The sequence below is a fragment of the Hypanus sabinus genome, chromosome 7 (assembly GCF_030144855.1).
Source record: "Hypanus sabinus isolate sHypSab1 chromosome 7, sHypSab1.hap1, whole genome shotgun sequence".
In the NCBI taxonomy this organism is placed as follows: Eukaryota; Metazoa; Chordata; class Chondrichthyes; order Myliobatiformes; family Dasyatidae; genus Hypanus; species Hypanus sabinus.
The window spans coordinates 15259795-15280645 of NC_082712.1; the positions used below are offsets into that span (position 1 = coordinate 15259795).

Below are 20851 nucleotides of genomic sequence, written 5' to 3' on the forward strand. Positions count from 1 at the left end.
TGTTTGCAGAGATGCCTGAATGTCAGGCATGGATACGCTGTGGTCAAGCTGCACGGGAAGATGCCCTTCGGTCCACTTTGTCCATGCTGACCCTGATTAGCTTCTTTTGTCGCATTAAAACGACCAACACAGTGGCAATGAAGAGCTGGAGGCAGCCCACAGGGGTCGCCAGGCTTCCAGTGCCAACATCACATGCCCACAAGTCACTCCATCTTTGGAATGTAGGAGGAAACCAGAGCACCCGGAGGGAACCCAGGTGATTACGGGGAGAAGGTACAAACTCCTTACCGACAGCGGTGACACTGGTGCTGTAAAGCGTTGCGCTAACCATCACGCCAACCATTGAAATCTAGCTCACATCCACCACTTCGTCTGGCCGCTCCTTCCTCACTATCACCACCCTCGGAGTGAAGCGGTTTCCCCTCATGTTTCCCTTAAACCTTTCTCCTTTCACCCTTAACCCCTGACCTCTGGTTGTAAACCCAACCAATCCCAATGGGAAAAGCCTGCTAGCACTCTTAATTTTCTATCCCTCTATCAAGTCTCCCCTCAATCATCTCCATTCCAAGAGGATAGTCCAAGAATCTATTCAATCTTTCCTTATAACTCCGGTCCTCCAGACCCAGGGACATCCTTGTAAATTTTCTCTGCACTCTTTCAACTTTATTGATATCTTTCCTGTACAGCGGTGACCGATACTGCGCACAATACTCCAAATTAGGCCTCACGCAGTCCCAGCTCCTGAACTCAGGACTTTGACCTGTGAAGTCCAACATGCCAAAAGCTTTCTGTATGACCTCCGTTCCTGTGCCTCCCGATTCCTCTGTCCCACCACACTCCTCGGTGCTGTACCCTTCGCTGTGTAACACCCACCCCAGTTGGTCCTACTGAGGTGCAATACCTCACAAGTGTCTGCAATAAATTCCACCTGCCAGTTTTCAGCCCGTTTTTCCATCTGGTCCAGATCCCACTGCAAATTCTGATAGTCTTTCTCACTGTTCACTACACCCCCAGTCTTGGTGTCATCACTTTACCATCCAGATCATTGATGACAAACAACAGCAGACCCAACACCGATCCCTGTGACACTCCACTAGTCACGGGCCACCAGTCAGAGAGGCAACCACCTTCTATCACTCTCTGGCTTCTCCCACAAAGCCAACGAGTAATCCGATTTACTACCTCCTATTGAATACTGAGTGACTGAACCTTCTTTACAAGACTCACCCTCATGTTCCCAGTGTGACCATACCCTCCCCTGCACCCCCCACTGTAATCTCAACCCTCCCCACTGTAATCATACCCTCCCCTGCACCCCCCACTGTAATCATACCTCTCCCCACTGTAATCATACCTCTCCCCACTGTAATCATACCCTCCCCTGCACCCCCACTGTAATCATACCTCTCCCCACTGTGATCATACCCTCCCCTGCACCCCTCCCCACTGTAATCATACCTCTTCCCACTGTGATCATACCCTCCCCTGGAGCGGAGAAACAGACACTTGGAGACAATGGTACTCCGAGCGAGCGGTAGACCCACCAGCTTACCGTGTCTCAGTCTGCACGTGTGACCGACCCGCTACTGAAAGCCACAGCAGGAGGTGGACAACCAGGGTGGCCCAGTTCCACTTTCTCGCCATCTCCCACAACCAGTGCAACCTACGTGACACTGAGACCCAGCACTGTGAACGGGGCAAATAAAAGCTGTTCGTCAATCATTGACAGGCCTCCCAGATCACGTATGGCCTTATTAACCTATGCCAATCTAGTCTAGTCAAAACAGGGCAGGACTTATGCAGGGAATGGTAGGACCGCGGGTGTGTTGTAGGACAGAGGGGCCTCAGAATCCAAGTACATGGCTGCCTGAAAGTGGCATCACAGGTAGACAGGGTGCTGAAGGAGGCTTCTGGCATTCTGACCTTCCGTCAGGGCACCGAGTGCAAGCTGGAAGACCATGTTACAATTGTGCAAGATCTTTTGGAACACTGCCTCCAGTTCTGGTCACCCTGCTATAGGAAAGATGCCTTTCCAAATCTTTAAGTTGTGAAGAGTGCAGAAAAGGTTTACAAAAATGTCAGGACTCCAGGGATTGACGGAGCAGGCAGAACCTCTGGATAAAACAGTTGCCCTTCAGGTCCCTTTTAAATCCTTTCCTCTTCAACCTCAAACCTACTTGACGCCTGGCACGGACGTGTTGTCGGAAGGACCTGTTGTGATGTCGGATTTTCCCAGGGCACTGAGCCTGGCTGGCCTTCCAATACCACCGGTTAGTGCGGTGCTTCGACGTGTAGGAGGCTGGCGTTACACTACTTGCCGTTAGAGAGGCGTGGAAAGGAGCAGCCTGAAACAGACCACTCAGCCCATCCAATTTGTGCCAACCATCAAGCACCCGCTTCGTTCTCTCTGATCCAATCAATCGTCAACACACAACAATGGCCAATCAAACACCGGTCTACACGGCTGTGGAAGGTGTGTGGAGACCGGATCACAGGGAGAATGCACAAACTCCTTACAGACAGCGGTGGGAATTGAATCAGAATCGGAGATTGTTGCCACTGTAAAGTGAATGCGCTATCCACTGCTGCCTCTTGGAAAGGTTTCACCTCAAAATAAATTCATTACCAAAGTATGTACACACACGTCACCATTTCGACATCTGCCTAATATCACCATGAGAGTCATTTTCTTTCAGGCATTTACAGGAAGATAGGATCAATGAAACAAAACGAAGAGAAAGACAAAGGTTTAGAGCAAGTTTTAAGATTCAAGGTAGTTGAATATCATTTCCAGTACACAAAGGTAAAGGAAAATGAAATAGTTGTTACTCCAGGTTCAATGCAACACAAAAAAACACACTAAGATAAAGAACACAATAATAAAAAAACACAATAAATCTGAATACACAAGATTGCTTATATCCATAGAGTGACTGTATGTCCATAAAGTGACACCAGGCACAGGAGTGTCTGTACATAAGGTGACTCTGACAGGAAATGATGGTGGTTGGGGGTGTGGAGGGGTGGGTTAGTGGGTGGAGGTGTTGATCAGCCTCACTGCTTGGGGAAAGTAGGTAACTGTTTGAGTCTGGTGGTCCTGGTGTGGATGCTACATAGCCTCCTCCCTGATGGGAGTGGGACAAACAGAGGCAATGGGACTAACATGAATGGAAGTCTTGGACAGAATTGAAAAGTTGGGCTGAAAAGGTTTACAAAAATGTCAGGACTCCAGGGATTGACGGAGCAGGCAGAACCTCTGGATAAAACAGTTGCCCTTCAGGTCCCTTTTAAATCCTTTCCTTTTACTGCTTTACGATGATAATTGGCCTGTGAGTCTCTGTCTTGGTTACGTGTCTGGATGTTGTGAGAATCTCTGGGCACTGGACTCCTGATTCCTTCTCCAATCGGCTAGAAACCTCTCACTCACCCAATTTCCCAAGCCACTGACTCCAACCCTCAGCCCATAAGACACAGGAGCAGATGTAGGCCATTCTGCCTATCAAGTCTTCTCTGCCATTCCATCATGGCTGATTTACTATCCCTCTCAACCCCATTGTCCTGACTTTTCCTGTAACTTTTGACACCCTGACTAATCAAGAATCTATCAAACTCCACTTTAAATACACCCAATGACCTGCCGTCCACAGTGGCAATGAATTTCACCGATCCACCACCCTCGAGTTAAGGAAATTCCTCCTCGTCTCTGGCCAGAGGTCAGGAGACAGTGTTGGGTCAGCAGTCGCTCTCCATGAGTAGGTCACGGGTTGGCGAACGAAGAACACAATTGGTGTCGCTCTGCACAGAAGGACTGAGTTCGAGCTGTCACTGTCCTCGATGCAGACAGAGAAATTCCGAGACGTGTCAGTGTGGCTGGAGTTTACATCGGTCTCCTTCAGTTCTCTCGCTTGTTGCCGATCAGCGGGTGAACGATGTGTTGCTTCTTATGGGCGAGGGAGGGGGTGGAAATGTGGGGTCTGATGTTTCAGTCTGAGCGACCTGTTAGATATTTGTGTGCGAGAGAGGATGGGGGTTCAACGTTACTGTCATTGTTCTCATAGCGTGGGAGGGGTCTGATGCTTCAGCTGCTGCGTCTGGGTGGGCGATTAGTTAGTTTTTGTTTGAGGGAGGGGTTGTGGGATTTGGGGTGTGAGATGTCTGTTTCTTTTTCTTGTTTGTGGGGGGGAGGGTTTGATATCTTTTCTTTCAACAACTATGCTTTTTCTGTATTCCATGGCTTTCCGGACAAGACAAATCTCAGAGTTGTATTCCTTGCACATACTTTGATAATAAAATGAACCTTTGAACCTTCCAAATGGAAGTCCCTCCATTCTGAGGCTGTGCCTCCGGTACTAAACTCCCCCACGATAGGAAACATCCTCTTCACAGCAACTCAATCTCGGCCTTACAATGTTCCAAAGGTTTCTACAAGAACGTCCCTCATTCTTCTGAGTTCCAGTGAGTATGGGCCCAGAGCCATGAAATGCTCCTCATACGGCAGGCCTTTAATTTCCAGAATCATTCTCGTGAATCTCCTCTGGAGCCTGTCCAATGCCAGTGCACCTTGTCTGAGATAAGGGACCCAGAACCGCACACAATTCTCCGAGTGCAGTGTACCCAGTGCCTCAGCATTACACCTTTGCTCTTCTATTCCAGTCCTCCTGAAATGAATGCTGACATTGAACATAGTACAGCACGTTACAGGCCCTTCGGCCCACAATGTTGTGCTGACCCTCAAACCCTGCCTACCATATAACCCCCCACCTTAAATTCCTCCATATACCTGTCTAGTTATCTCTTAAACTTCACTAGTGTATCTGCCTCCACCACGGACTCAGGCAGTGCACTCCACGCACCAACCACTCTCTGAGTAAAAAACTTTCCTCTAATATCCCCCTTGAACTCCCTCCCCTTACCTTAAAGCCATGTCCTCTTGTATTGAGCAGTGGTGCCCTGGGGAAGAGGCGCTGGCTGTCCACTCTGTCTATTCTTCTTAATATCTTGTACATCTCTATCATGTCTCCTCTCATCCTCCTTCTCTCCAAACAATAAAGCCCTAGCTCCCTTAATCTCTGATCACAATCCATACTCTCTAAACCAGGCAGCATCCTGGTAAATCTCCTCTGTACCCTTTCCAATGCTTCCACATCCTTCCTATAGTGAGGCGACTGGAACTGGACACAGTATTCCAAGTGTGGCCTAACCAGAGTTTTATAGAGCTTCATCATTACATCGCGACTCTTAAATTCTATCCCTCGACTTATGAAAGCTAACACCCCATAAGCTTTCTTAATTACCCTATCTACCTGTGAGGCAACTTTCAGGGATCTGTGGACATGTAACCCCAGATCCCTCTGCTCCTCCACACTACCACGTATCCTGCCATTTACTCTGTACTCTGCCTTGGAGTTTGTCCTTCCAAGGTGTACCACCTCACACTTCTCTGGGTTGAACTCCATCTGCCACTTCTCAGCCCACTTCTGCATCCTATCAATGTCTCTCTGCAATCTTCGACAATCCTCTACACTATCTACACCACCACCAACCTTCATGTCGTCTGCAAACTTGCCACCCACATCCAGGTCGTTAATAAAAATCACGAAAAGTAGAGGTCCCAGAACAGATCCTTGTGAGACACCACTAGTCACAACCCTCCAATCTGAATGTACTCCCTCCACCACAACCCTCTGCCTTCTGCAGGCAAGCCAATTCTGAATCCACCCGGCCAAACTTCCCTGGATCCCATGCCTTCTGACTTTCTGAATAAGCCTACCGTGTGGAACCTTGTCAAATGCCTTACTAAAATCCATGTAGATCACATCCACTGCATTACCCTCATCTATTTGCCTGGTCACCTCCTCAAAGAACTCTATCAGGCTTGTTAGGCACGATCTGCCCTTCACAAAGCCATGCTGACTGTCCCTGATCAGAACGTGATTCTCTAAATGCCCATAGATTCTATCTCCAAGAATCTTTTCCAACACCTTTCCCACCACAGACATAAGGCTCACTGGTCTATAATTACCCAGACTATCCCTACTACCTTTTTTGAACAAGGGATTCACTTCCCTCCAATCCTCTGGAACCATTCCCATGGACAACGAGGACATAAAGATCTTAGCCAGAGGCTCAGCAATCTCTTCCCTCACCTTGTGGAGCAGCCTGGGGAAAATTCCGTCAGGCCCTGGGGACTTAACCGTCCTGATGTATTTTAACAACTCCAACACCTCCTCTCCCTTAATATCAACATGCTCCAGAACAGCAACCTCACTCATATTGTCCTCACCGCCATCAAGTTCCCTCTCATTGATGAATACCGAAGAGAAGTATTCATTGAGGACCTCGCTCACTTCCACAGCCTCCAGGCACATCTTCCCACTTTTATCTCTAATCTGTCCTACCTTCACTCCTGTCATCCTTTTGTTCTTCACATAATTGAAGAATGTCTTGAGGTTTTCCTTTACCTTACTCACCAAGGACTTCTCATGCCTCCTTCTTGCTCTTCTCAGCCCCTTCTTAAGCTCCTTTCTTGCTACCCTATATTCCTCAATAGACGTATCTGATCCTTGCTTCCTAAACCTCATGTATGCTGCCTTCTTCCACCTGTCTAGATTTTCCACCTCACTTGTCACCCATGGTTCCTTCACCCTACCATTCTTTATCTTCCTCACCGGGACAAATTTACCCCTAACATCCTGCAAGATACCCTTAAACATCGAACACATGTCCATAGTACATTTACCTGCAAAAACATCATCCCAATTCACACCCGCAAGTTCTAACCTCATAATTTGCCCTTCCCCAATTAAAAATGTTCCTGTCCTCTCTGATTCTATCCTTTTCTATGATAACGCTAAAGGTCAGGGAGCAGTGATCACTGTCCCCCAGATGCTCACCCACTGAGAGATCTGTGACCTGACCCGGTTCGTTATCTAATACTAGATCTAGTATGGCATTCCCCCTAGTCGGCCTATCAACATACTGTGACAGGAATCCATCCTGGACACACGTAACAAACTCTGCCCCATCTAAACCCTTGGAACTAATCAGGTGCCAATCAATATTAGGGAAGTTAAAGTTACCCATGATAACAAACCTGTGTTTTTACACCTTTCCAAAATCTGCCTCCCAATCTGCTCCTCGGTATCTCTGCTGCTACCAGGTGGCCTATAGAATACCCCCAGTAGAGTAACTGCTCCCTTCCTCTTCCTGACTTCCACCCATACTGACTCAAAAGAGGATCCTGCTACAGTACCCACCCTTTCTGTAGCTGTAATAGCATCCCTGACCAGTAATGCCACCCCTCCTCCCCTTCCCCCCCCCATCCCTTTTAAAGCACTGAAATCCAGGAATATTGAGAATCCATTCCTGCCCTGGTGCCAGCCAAGTCTCCGTAATGGCCACTACATCATAATTCCATGTATGTATCCAAGCTCTCAGTTCATCACCTTTGTTCCTGATGCTTCTTGCATTGAAGTACACGCACTTTAGCCCTTCTACCTTACTATCTTTACGCCCTTTATTCTGCTTCTCTTTCCTCAAAGCCTCTCTATATGTTAGATCTGGCTTTACTCCATGCACTTCTTTCACTGCTCTATCGTTTTGGGTCCCATCCCCCTTGCAAATTAGTTTAAACCCTCCCAATGCTGCCTGGATTACAGAGCATGTCTTATGAGGATTGGTTGAGCGAATTGGGGTTTTCTCTTTGGAGTGAAGGAGGATAAGGAGTGACTCAAGATAAGAGGCTTGGATTGGGTAGATAGCCAGAGACTTTTTCCACAGGATGGGAATGGCTAATACAATGGGATATCATTTTTTAAGCTGATTGGAGGAAAGTATGGGGGGGGGGGGGAGAATGCCAGAAGCAAGGACATGGAGTCCCTGCTGGGGTACAGATAGACACATTTAAGAAGCACACAGGCACATGGATGATAGAAACATGGAGGGCTTTGTAGGAGAGGGAAGGGTTAGATTGATTTGGTGAAGGATAAATGTTAAGTAAAGGACAGCTTGCCAATTGGGACTTCACTGTCCAGGACCTTCATAACTCATGACATACCAACTCATTCCTGGACTGACATTTACTGATGTTTCAGCTACAGTACACTGTGTAATGTTCACTCGGGTTATCTGCAGACCCTCCACCCCACACTGTGTCCTGTGAAGCTTAAGTGATGGCTCAGTGGGGGGTAGGGAAAAGAGGTGAAGTACTCTAGGTTAGTGACCCCCAGGACTAGATAGAAAACAGACCAACTCGAATTAAAAGATAAACAGCATTGAAACAGGCCCTTTGGCCCATCTAGCCTATGCTGACCTAAATGTCTCTTCAAACCTAGTCCAGCTAGTCCATAACCCACCAAACCAGAGGAACACACACTAAATACTGGAGCAACTCTGGTCAGGCGGTATCCATGGAGATGAATTCTTTGATAATAAATGTACTTTGAATTTGAATGCACAGTCATGGTTTCAGGTGAGTACCCCACATTAGGACTACAGTGGTTATGGTTGGTCACTACCCGGAAACAGTGCCAGGATCACGTGCTTCCTATAGTCCTGATGTAGGTCTCGGCTCAAAATGTCGATGCTTATTCCTCTCCTTTGATATGGCCTGATCGGCTAAACTCCACCAGCATTTTGTCCTGCCATTCATTATGTCTGGCTTTGAGTTTAATGTCCTAAAAGCCCTTAAACGGAAAAGCCTAGTGAATACAGCCCAGCCCAGCACAGCAGTTCTCCCAGCGTTTTGTGTGCAGAGTCTAGGCTTCGCTCTTCTGACGCGTTTCCAGGGTGTCAGTGAGCGGTGACTGAATAAGACAAACACATAGCTTAAATGCTGCATTAATACATTTAATAAAAGATCACATTAGATTGGTTACAGTTGTAATAGTTAAAGCTTAAACTAACTACTGATAGATCCAGTTTATTGAAGAATTTAAGATGTTGGAAGGACACGGACTAGGGCTGTCGAGGAACTGGCAGGTGGAGTGCTGGCAAGTGCTCATACAAACAAAGATTACCCTGGGCTTGGCATCAAATCCACCTTTACACTGTTCAGAGGCTACCTTTACAGTGGAACTTCTAGTTATGTTACCTTATAATCAGGTGAGCAGATAAATTGCCGTGACACGTACACTGGCTTTAAATGTCCAAGACTCACCATGACAGGATCCAGAGCCTTGCACTGGGTTGATCCTGGTGTTGTTTGGGCAGGTTTAAGAGTGTCATACAGATTCCGGAGCAGTGTCAACTGATCTGTTAGTATGGTGTGTGCACGTGAACCACTTGTGAGGATGTAGAGATGGTGTAGCAGCAGCAATATTGGTCTCACTCAAATAGCATTCATGTCATGTTAGGGCTATAGGGTTATTCCAGTGGGAACGCTAACAGTTGGAGCCAGGAGGTCCAGGGGGAGTTTCATTTGGTTTAAATCAGGCTTTTGTTAACCTTAGTGCTAAAGCTACAAATTGAAGAGGAAGTTTAAAATACTTTAAAAAATGTGCAAAATTAGCATTCCCTCATTTTGGGCTAGGCTCCTCCATTCCCAACTCTTTGCCTGGTGTATTTCTAAATACCTCACCACATCTATAATCCAGCCCAGACACATGACGTAAAGAAAGGGACAAGGGCTAGGCACGTAGTGTGAAGATCAACCTGCAGAGGGGTTACCATGGAGATGCACTTCCCATACTGGGTTCTCTCATCCCACTTTACAATGGACCTACACATCCTCCATTGCAGGGACAGCAAACACCACAAAAAAGCGCAGGAGATCGAGATCAACGCAAGGCACATGACACAAACCAGGCAGTTCCACAGCTGTCAAAGGTGCTCAGTACAACTGGACCACTGAAGGACCAAGTGGAAAACAGGCGCTTAAACTCTCCAGCAGACCAAAACCCGGAGGCGGCTTGGGCTGGCTTCCATTCCCCAGAGACAAAACATTCGGGTTTGAAAATCGGCTCCATCAATTGGAGTTAACTTCACTGTAGATCTGTCCAGCTGCTGCGAACCAGTTTTGGCCAACCGATGGTCTACAAGGCTTGAAGTCCACAGGTGAGTATGCCACAAGAAACCAGTTCCATTCGTCAACCCTTCCATTGTATGCAAAAACCAGTTGAGAGTCCAGGTCAAATATGGGGAGGCTGAGAAGAAAAAGAGAGCTTGTTAAAAATGTAGATATCACAAAATGTCCCTAGCTGATTAATGGGAATGGTCATCCCAGTACAACTCTATCCGACTGTTGGACTCAGAGCAATGTGATTAAATAAGACCATAAAATATCGGAGCAGATATTGGCCATCAAGTCTGCTCCACATTTTCATCATGGCTGATCCAATTTTCCTGTCAGCCCCAATCTCCTGCCTTTGCCCTGTATCCCTTCATGTCCTGACCAGCAATCTATCAACCTCTGCCTAAAACATATGTAAAGACTTGGCCTCCACACAGTTCTGGCAAAGAATTCCACAGATTCACCACTCTCTGGCAAAAGAAATGGTTCTTTATCTCCATCCTACAAGGACACCCCCCTATTCTGAGGCTGTCCCCTCCGGTCTTAGACTCTCCCACCACAGGAAACATCCTCTCCACATCCACTCCATCAAAGCCTTTCACCATTTAATCGGTTTCAATGAGGTCACCCCTCATTCTTCTGAATTCCAGTGGATACAGGCCCAGGGTCATCAACCACTCTTCATATGACAAGCTATTCAATCCTGGAATCATTTTCTTGAACCTCCTGTGAACGTTCTCCAGTTTCAGCACATCCTTTCTAAGATAAGGAACCCAAACCTGCTCACAGTTCTCAACGTGAGGTCTCACCAGTGCTTTATAAAGTCTCAACATTACATCCTTGCTTCTATATTCTAGTCCTCTGGAAATGAATGCCAACATATAATTCACCTTCCTCACCACAGACTCAACCCGCACGTCAACCTAAAAGCCAAGAAGAGGGCATATTAGGTAGCAAAAGTGAATGGGAAGTTGGATGATTGGTAAGCTTTTAAAATCCAACAAAAGGCAACTAAAAAAGTTATAAGGGAAAAGATTAAATACGAGGACAGACTAGCCAATAATATAAAGCAGGATATTAAATTTTTTTCAGTTATATAAAGAGTGAAAGGGAGGTGCGAGTTGATAGGACACTGGAAAATGATTCAGTTGAGGTTGTAATGGGGACAAAGAAATGGCAGATGAACTTAATGGGTCATCGTCATGACTACCCCTTGAGGTCGAGGATGACGGTCTTCGTTCTGTTGAACTATTTATGGGCTCTCAAGTGGCTTATGAGTCCAATCTTGGCTTTGAAAGTTCTTCCGCATTCAGCACAAGTAGTTCCAGATGGCAGATCGGGCTTTGGCTGGTGCTGCCTCTCTTTCCATTTTCTTCTCTTTTCCTCTAATTCTGCACATCTGTTGGCTTCGAAAGTTGCTGTTCCTTCTCGGATGATGGTTTGCCAGAGTTCCCTGTCCCTGGCATTGGTTTCCCAATTGTCGCTGTCGATGTTACATTTCTTCATGTTGGCTTTTAAGATGTCTTTGAATCTCTTCTGTTGTCCGCCTCCTTTATGTTTGTCTTCTTCAAGTCAAGGTGCTTTTATTGTCATTTCGACCATAACTACTGATACACAGTAAAAATGAGACAACGTTTTTCAGGACCACGGTGCTACATGAACAATACAAAAACTACACTGAACAACATAAGCTGGGAGTAGAAGATTTGTTTCGGCAGACAAATCCTTTCATCCAAACAACATGACCGTTCCATCTCATTTGGTTCTTGAAGACGTAGGCTTCAATCCTTCTTGTTTTTGCTTCATTTAGCACGCTGATGTTGGCTTTACATCAGTCTTCACTTTAGAAGACACTAGCAGTGTGCCAGAGGTCTGTGAGTGTCGGGGTGCAGGAGTGAGTGTCATTGCTTTTACAAAGGAAAAAGTGCCAGTCAAACTGAAAGATCTTAAGGTGGGTAGGTCACCTGGACAAGATGGACTACATCCCAGAGTTCAGAAATGGTTGCTGAAGAGAGAGCAGATACATTGGTCATGATCTTTCAAGAATCACTTGATTCTGGCATGATCCTGAAGGACTGGAAGATTGCAAATGTCATTCCACTCTTTAAGAAGGGAGGAAGGCAAAAGAAAGGAGAATATAGGCCAGTTAGCCTAATCTCAGTGGTTGGGAAAGTGTTGGAGTCTATTATCAAGGATAAGGTTGAGGTACTTGGAGACTAATGATAAACTAAGTCAAAGTCAGCATGGTTTCTGTAAAGGGAAATCTTGCCTGACAAATCTGTTAGAGTTTTTTGAGGAAGTAACAAGCAGGATGGACAAAGGAGAGGCAGTGAATGTCATTTACTTCGATTTTCAGAAGGCATTTGATAAGGTGCACACACAAGGCTGCCTAGCAAGATAAAAATCCTATGGCATTACAGGAAAGATACAGGCATAGATAGAGGAATACAGGCAGGAGGTAGTGAATGGGAAAACAAGGGGCCTTTTCTGGTTGGCTCGCAGTGACTTGTGTTCCTCAGGGGTCAGTATTGGGACCGCTACTTTTCACATTGTTTGTCAATGGTTCGGATAATGGAATTGATGGCTTTGTGGCAAAGTCTGCAGATGATACGAAGACAAGTGGAGGGGTAGGTAGTGCTGAGGAAGCAATGCAGGACAAATTGGAAGAATGGGCAAAAAAAATGGCAGATGCAATACAGTGTTGGGAAATGTACGATAATGCATTTTGGTAAAAGGAACAATAGTGGGGACTATTATCTAAATGGGGAGAAGGTTCAAACATCAGAGGTGCAGAGGGACTTAGGAGCCTCTGGCAAGACTCGCAGAAAGTTAATTTACAGATTGAGTCTGTGGTAAAGAAGGCAAATGCAATGTTGGCATTTATTTCAAGGGGAATAGAATATAAAAACAAGGAGATAATGCTGAGGCTTTATAAAGACACCAGTCAGGCTGCACTTGGAGTTTTGTCAACAGTTCTGGGCCCCATATCTCAGAAAGGATGTGTTGTCATTGGAGAGAGTCCAGAGGAGGTTCAGGAGGAGGATTCTGGGAATGAAGGGGTTAACATACGAGGAGCAGTTGGCAGCTTTGGGCCTGTACTCACTGGAATTTAGAAGAATGCTGGGAGATCTCATTGAAACCTACTGAATGTTGGAAGGACCAGATATGGTGGATGTGGAGAGGATGTTTCCTGTAATGGATATATCCAGAACTAGAGGACACAGCCTCAAAATTGAGGGGTGACCCTTTAGAACAGAGGTAAGGAGGAACTTTTTTTAATCCAGAGAGAGGTGAATCTGTGGAATGCTCTGCCACAGACTGCTGGAGGCCAAGTCCGTGGGTATATTTAAGGTGGAAATTGATTGTCTCCTGATTGGTCAGGGCATTAAAGAATTTGGCGAGAAGGCAGTTGTATGGGGTTGAGTGGATCCAGGATCAGACATGATGGAACAGCAGAGCAGACTCGATGGGCTGAATGGATTAACTCTGCACCTATGTCTTATGGTCTCATTGGCGAGCTTACTTTTGTATTCCTTCTTAACCATCTCTAAGGCTTTTTTTTTAAAGTTGCCTTCTGTTGGTTTTTAAAAGCTTCCCAGTACTCTAACTTCCCACTAATCTTTGCTTTTATGTTGGCTTTGACTTCTCGTCAGCCACGGTTGTGTCACCTTTCCTTTAGAATATTTTGTCTTTGGGTTGTATACATCCTGTGCCTTCTGAATTGCTTTGAGGAATTCCAGCCATTGCTGCTCTGCCATCACCCCTGACTATGTTCTGATAAGGTCTTCACAAAATAGACTAGAGCTTCATAAAGTGGCATCTTTTAGGAATCTGCTTATAGAAATTAACACATTAGGTTTTGATGGGAATTCAAAGCAGCTCGTGGACACAGGACAGACAAGTTAGTGTTGATGTTAGTTCGGTCTCTGATGTCTGAAGTCCTTGGGTTGGCATATCCGGGAGTCAGAGGCCCAAAGACTCCACTGAAGGTTGGAGATCTGGAGACAGCCTATCCCAGGGTTTGTGCGTGCGTGTGCACATGAGGGAGAAGGTCCATTGGCTGGGAGGGAGAGAGGAAAGGGTCTCCTTTTGCTGTTGTTCTGCTGAGCTACGCTGGTGCTGGGACATGTGGCGACACTTGTGGGCCACTTTGGTTGTTTTTATTTTTATGTAGAGATACAGAACAATAACAGGCCCTTCTGGCCCAACGAGACTACCCCACCCATTTACAACAATGTGACCAACCTGTAGGTCTTTGGACTGTGGGAGGAAACCCTCATGGTCACAGGGAGAACATACAAACTCCTTCCAGACAGTGGTTGGAATTAAATGCTGCAATAGCATTTTGCCACTGTGTTGGTTAATGCAAATAACATTTCACCGTACGAAAATGACTCTGACCGGAGATGGAGTCTGAAGTTGGCACTGGACTTTGTAATAACTGGAGAGCTTGGTCACCCTGCTCAAGTACAGGACGTGCAGGAGGTCCCTGCTCATAGACACACAGGCACTTACCGGGTGTTAAAGAAATGGGTTTCTGAAGTGATCTCCAAATGGGTCAGAGGATGACTGTGGAGTGGTAGCAGGTGCAGAATCAGACTAGAAAGCAAAGAAAAGACACTTTTACACCTGGGTTAAAGTACAAATGAAGTTATTATCAAAGTGGTCTGGTTTCCTTATACAAAACTGACAATTAGTTTATTTTTCTTGAAGTTGTTGTCAGTTTTTCCATTGCACCTATGCCTCCATGTACTCATACACAAGGCGTGATTGATAAATTCATGGCCTAAGGTAGGAATCAATTTTAGAAAACCGAGCACATTTATTTTTCAACATAGTTCCCTCCTACATTTTAATTCATCTACTGCTATCTTAAGCCACGAACTTATCAATCACCCCGATGAGTTATTAACTTCAAACTTTCTGCATAATCACTCAAAGAGTTGAACTGCATGTGTATGTAACGAGAACTGTATAACTCATCTCCTTCCACCTTAGGCCACAAACTTATCAATCACCCCCTCCTTTCTGGAGGTCCAAGCTCCGTATGCTGCATGACCGCTGGACTAAGTGTGCTGAAAAATAAATGTGCTAGGTTTTCTAAAATTGACTCCTTCTACCTTAGGCCACAAACTTATCAATCACCCCTCGTATATCAAGTCAAATTTATTACCGAAGTAGATAGATGGTACCATATATACCTTGAGATTCATTTTCGTGCACTCACAGGAAAAACACGTGATAGAATCTACAAAGATCTACAGAGACAGACTGACTGACAACCACCATGCAAAAGACAAACTGTGCAAAAAGATGCTGAGAACAGGAGGAATTATGAAGAGTTGGAAGTGAGTCTGTAGGTTATGCAATCAGTTCAGTGTTGAGGTGAGTGAAATTATCCATGGTGGTTCAGGAGCCTGATGGTTGTAGGGGTATACCTGTTCCTGAACCTGACCTTCTGTACCTTCTAGCTGATGGTGGTAGGAAGATCTAGCTTCCAGAACCCTCACACAAGCACAAGGCCAAGGCCAGTCATTGTTATATGGTTATGGCCAGTCATTGATGTAGAGGAGGCTGCACTGGGAGTGGTAGATACAATAGATGTCATGTGAAGTGCTTTATCAACTCACTTTCAAGGTCTGTTTGAGGTCCTGAATGGAGGTGAGGGAGGAGCTGAATGGGCAGGAGTAGTACTTTGGCCACTTGCAGGGGTAAGTGCTAGGAGGGGGATCAGTGAGGAGGGATGAATGGACAAGAGAATCAGGTTGTAGAGTCATTTCTACAGAAAGTGGACAGGGGGTTGGGAAGGGAAAGAGTTATTTTGTGGTTAAGATCCCAGTGGAGATGCCAAAAGTTACAGAGGATGACATGCTGGCTACAGAGGCTCATGGGGGTGGTAGGTCAGAATAAGCAGAACTCTATCCCTGTTATGATGGGAGGATGGAATGAGGGCAGATACTTGGGAAATGGAGATGCAGGTGAGGACACATCAACAGTGATGGAAGGGAAACGCCGCCCATTGAAATAAAAAGGTCTTCAAGCAATTATAGTCTGTGGTCCAGGGCCGGTCAAAGAGTTCGAGAGCAGTTAATACCAGGTCTGTGGAAAGAGACTGGTCAGCTGCAAGTGTCAGATCCAAGGTTTGGGAGGCGGCAGCTGGATACCAGCAAGACTGGGTTGCTGGGGTCAGTATTTATCAACAAGTGACCAACAGTCTCGGACTTCTGGGCACCAAGGCTCGTATTTGGTGTCCAGGGAAGGGAGGGGTCTCTGCTGACTAGACCTGAGGCTCCAGATTAATGCTAACATTCACCTCAGGTAAAGATCTCTCAGGATGAAGAAGCACCTCTCCTGGTGTTTGAGTGGCCTACACCACCGTTAAACCTATTGAACCATCAAATTGTGCACACAGCACTTGCACAGGACAACACACTAAATGCTGGAGGAACTTGGCAGGTCGGGCAGCATCAATGGAGAGGGTGGTTTGGGCTGAGACCCATCATCACAACTGGAAGGAGGGAGAAGGCAGAATCAGCTAATAGCTTGTACTCACTGTGGGAGGGGCAGCAAATGGATCTCCCATTGAATCAAAGGGATTTGGCACCAGAGCACTCAGTCTCACAGTGGCTTCTGGTAATTCTACAAGAAAACGAGACAGCAAGCACAGACGTTGGTAAAGTGAACTGCAGGTCATACTTGTTCTTTCTTACACCAGACCCTCTACTCCCAGCAAACTGTCCCACCCTCAGCACCAGGTCCATAAGATATCGCAGCAGAATGAGGCCATTTGGCCCATCGAGTCTGCTCCTCCATTTCCTCATGGTGGAATTATCTTTCCCTCTCAACGCCTTCCTCCTGCCTGCTCTCTGTAAGCTTCGACACCCTGTCTAATCCAGAACCTTATCAACCTCCACTTTAAATATACCCAATGACTTGCCCTCCCCAACCGTCTATGGCAATGAATTCCACAGATTTACTACCCCCTGGCTAAAGAAATCTCTCCTTAATGGATGTCCCTCTCTTCCGAGGCTATGCCATCTGGTCCTAGACTACCCATGATTGGAAAGCTTATCTCTTTATCCACTCCTCTTAATATTCAATAGGTTTCAATGAGATTCCCCTCATTCTTCTAAACTCCAGCGTCTACAGGCCCAAAGTCAAACACTCCTCATTAACCATTTAATCCACAGGATCATTCTTGTGAACACCCTCTGGACCCTCTCCAATGCCAGTACAAGTCTCCATACTCCCTTTACATCTGCTGACTGGATCCACCCTTCCCTGACCAGCTCTTCTTGCACCACACTGCCCCTTCACCTTTTACCCCGGGGATCTTCCCTCCTTCAGTCCACTTGAAGGGTTGACCCAAAACATCAATCATCCATCCATTTCCCTCCACAGAATCTACTTGATCCGCTGAGCTCCTCCAGCAGATTGTTGCTCTGGACGCTAGGATCTGCAGTCCCTTATGTTCCATCCTGCTCGTGGACAGTCTGTCCCACTCCCATCAGGGAGGAGGCCATGTTGCATCCACACCTGGACCTCCAGGCTCAAACTCTCATTTTCCCAAGTAGTAAGTCTGATCAACACCTCCACCCCTTCACACCCCCAACCACCACTACTCTATCACTTCCAGTCAGTCCCCTTATGTACTGACACTCCTGTGCCCAGCGTCACTTTATGGACATACATTCGATCTGTGGATATAAGCTACTTTAAGTATTTATATTTGTTGTGTTTGTTTTAACTATTGTGTTCTTTAGCATAGATTTTTTGTGCTGCATCAGATCCCGAGGACCAGTTATATAGCTCTCCTTTACAGCTGTGTACTGGAAATGACATTAAACAACCGAATCTCTATTGCATACCCATCAGGAAGGATGACCCATTTCTTGCACCCCTGCTGGCACCCCAGCCTTGCCACCTTCACCCATAATTCAGCATTGATGCCAGCTCTTCCTAGACCCCACCAACTCTCAGCTATCTGTACAACCTACACAAACGCTGCCTCAGGTGACAAAGCCCATTACCATTGGCTTCAGCTGCAGAGATCTGACTGATGTCAAAGTCATCGTGATCGGCTATTTCCTGCGCCACACCCACTTTGGTGCCGAAATATTGACCGAAGGCCCCGGAGGCCCCAGTAACGGCCGGCTGCTCCCCTCTCCGCGCCGGGATGGCGGGCGGCTTGGCGATCTGGAAGTCCTTGAACATCTCCTTGATGCCCTTCTTCTCCTTGTCTCCCAGGGGGTCCAAGGCAGTGAAGGCACTGGTGGGCTGCTTGGTTGAGTCCTGCGGTCCGGCCTGAGGAACGGGCCGTGGAGGTGGGGTAGGCGGGAGCCCCGAAACCATTGCTGGAGCTTGCATCATCGGAAGGGAGGGTGCAAAGGGATTGGACCCAAACGGGTGGGCTTGCGGGAGTGGCTGAGCCCACACCGGCGGGGGTGATGGAGTCGGCAGGGAGAGCTGAGCCCAGGTGGAAGGAGTTGGCGTGGCACCAAAGGAAGGCGGTTGGCTCCAAACCACAGCAGGGCACCCTCCGAATACACCCGGCTGCATGAAGGGGGCAGAACCACCAGGAACTGGCATTGGAGGCAGTGGGCCAGGCTGAGCGAGTGGCTGCCCCCACGTGCTCTGGGTGGGTCCTGTCAAACCTAGAGAGAGCAGAGCACAACTTAGTCATCCTGTGCACTAGGAACCACTCAGACACCACCTATTGGGCATTCCTACGAGATTCTGGGCAGCATGGTGGTTTGGAGAACTCTTAGCATGACACTCTCCCATCTTGGGGCGAGCAGTGTTTGGAATTTTGGCACTATCTCAAGGAGTTCAGCACATTCCCTCCCTAACCTCGTGGGTTTCCTCCCACAGTTTAATGACATACCGGTTAGCAGGTTAATTGGTCATTGGAAATTGTCCTGTTATTAGGCTAGGTGGGTTGCTGGGTGGTGCGGCTTGTTGGGCTGAAAGGGCCTGATCTGCATTGTATCTCTAAATAAGTAATCAATAGCTTTTATCTCACACCCATTCCATCTGAATAGTGCACCAACATGAGGGGACCATTACAACAGACAGACGTCATAGTCAGTCAGCGTGAAAACTTGCCGATTGTTGCATAGCAAGTTACCCCCATCTGCTCATGGTTGGCCCATAACCCTCAACCGCTGCGTGGGTTAATTCTGATTTGATTTGAAGCACATGGTGGAAAGACATCCATCTCCATCCTCTTTATTCGTTCTTGAAAAAGCAGTATCTGTGAGTTTTAAAGTTTTTTGTTAATATTGTAATATTGGAAAACATTTAGTAGATACAGTACTGTGCAAAAGTCTTAGGTACCCTAGTGATATAGATGTGCCTCAGAACTTTTCACCTCTGTCAAATCTCCCCTCATTCTCCCGTAGTTAATATATACCTGTAGTCTGTCCTGTCACCATGCACAGCCTGGTTGAAACATTCTGCCATACAAAAGCTCCCAGCTCACTTGCCCAGCCTATGCGAGTTCTCAAGGTCAAGGGTCATACAGATCTCTAACAGGGGCTCTTGGGAGCAGGGGCAGCGGAAACAAAACACGAAAGTCTTGCTGTTAGGCACAAGTCATCCCTAGTTACACAGCTCCACGTGGTCTGACCTATGTCTTATCAAGACTTGGCTCAATAAAACTCATTTGACAAGATGCTGTCTGACTTACGGAGTTTCTCCAGCATTTTGTGCATTTACGTGTTGCTCAAGGTCTTACCTGGACCAGCCAGAGAAGATGTCGAGACCGGGACGCTGAACAGGTCCAAAGCAGCAAGACCGGATGGTGCTGGGGGCTGAACTGCAGTGGTACTGGACACAACGCTGTCGCTAGTGGTCTGCAAGAGATGGCAAGCAAGCCTTTCAGAGGCTGAAGGGAACGTCCTGAGCAGAGATACAGGAAATGGGAACTGGAGTGGTCTGCGGGGTCAGAAATGGCCTCCTGTAATTCAATTATTCAACAACCCAGTGTAGAAATTGGCCACAGCACAAAGCCACCCAAATCCCTCTGGAGAGGGTCTGGAGGTTCAGGAGAACATTCCTGGGAATTAAAGGGTCAATGTCTGTAGTATTTGATGGCTTTAGGCTCCCTGGAGTTCAGAAGAATGAGGGGGGATCTCATTGAAACCTATCGAATATTGAAAGGCCTAAATAGAATGGATGTAGAGAGGATGGTTCCAGTAATGGGGGAGTGCAGGCAGTCCAGGATCGGCGGGAACAGCCTTAGAATAGAGGGACATCCCTTTAGAACAGAGATGAAGAGTAATTTCTTCAGCTAGGGGGTGATGAATTTGTGGAATTTATTGGGGTAAATTGCTGTAGAGGCCAAGTCACTGGGTATATTTAAAGCAGAGTTTAACAAGTTCTTGATTAATAAGGGTGCCAACGATTACAGGGAGAAGGCAGGAGAATGGGGTTGAGAGGGATAATAAATCAGCCATGATTGAACGGTGGAGCAGACTCAGTGGGCTGAATTTCATAATTCTGCTCCTGACTCTTATGGCCTGTCAGGTTAAACTTGAATTTACACATTACTGGCCTGGAATTAGCATGAAGGACTGCGAGCCCCTCCTACAGAGGGAAGACGCGGGCTCTGTACTCGCTGAAGAGAGAAGACAGTGCTGGAGGGGCTGAGAGCATGCATTTGCCAACAAGGTTAGACCAAGTGCTCGCACAATCTAGTGGGACTAGCAAGAAAGATACCAAATCATCCCAAGAATGTTAATTGAGATTCGCAATCTCCAGCACGTCACTCTTACTAAATTTAGTCGACTCAGTGTTCGTTCGGAAAGTGACTGAGTGGAAGCAAAAAACACACAGACATTC

The 20851-nt window shown here is 46.8% G+C and overlaps 2 protein-coding genes across 5 annotated transcripts in view; both read right to left on the minus strand.

Annotated features, from left to right (window-relative positions):
• Positions 1-1700, minus strand: part of c9 (complement component 9) — a 92942-nt gene extending 91242 nt beyond the window's left edge. Inside the window, exon 1 of the mRNA XM_059974249.1 lies at positions 1553-1700. Coding sequence (XP_059830232.1) covers positions 1553-1644 — 92 coding nt within the window. The 5' untranslated portion in view covers positions 1645-1700. The remainder of the gene's footprint in view (positions 1-1552) is intronic.
• A 7131-nt stretch (positions 1701-8831) lies between these two features.
• Positions 8832-20851, minus strand: part of dab2 (DAB adaptor protein 2) — an 82912-nt gene continuing 70892 nt past the window's right edge. For all 4 annotated transcript variants that reach the window (XM_059974250.1, XM_059974251.1, XM_059974253.1 and 1 more), the window contains 5 exons: positions 19746-19863; positions 18040-18663; positions 16563-16648; positions 14525-14608; positions 8832-10142 (listed from right to left, as the gene is read on the minus strand). In XM_059974250.1, coding sequence (XP_059830233.1) covers positions 14531-14608; positions 16563-16648; positions 18040-18663; positions 19746-19863 — 906 coding nt within the window. In that variant the 3' untranslated portion in view covers positions 8832-10142; positions 14525-14530. The remainder of the gene's footprint in view (positions 10143-14524; positions 14609-16562; positions 16649-18039; positions 18664-19745; positions 19864-20851) is intronic.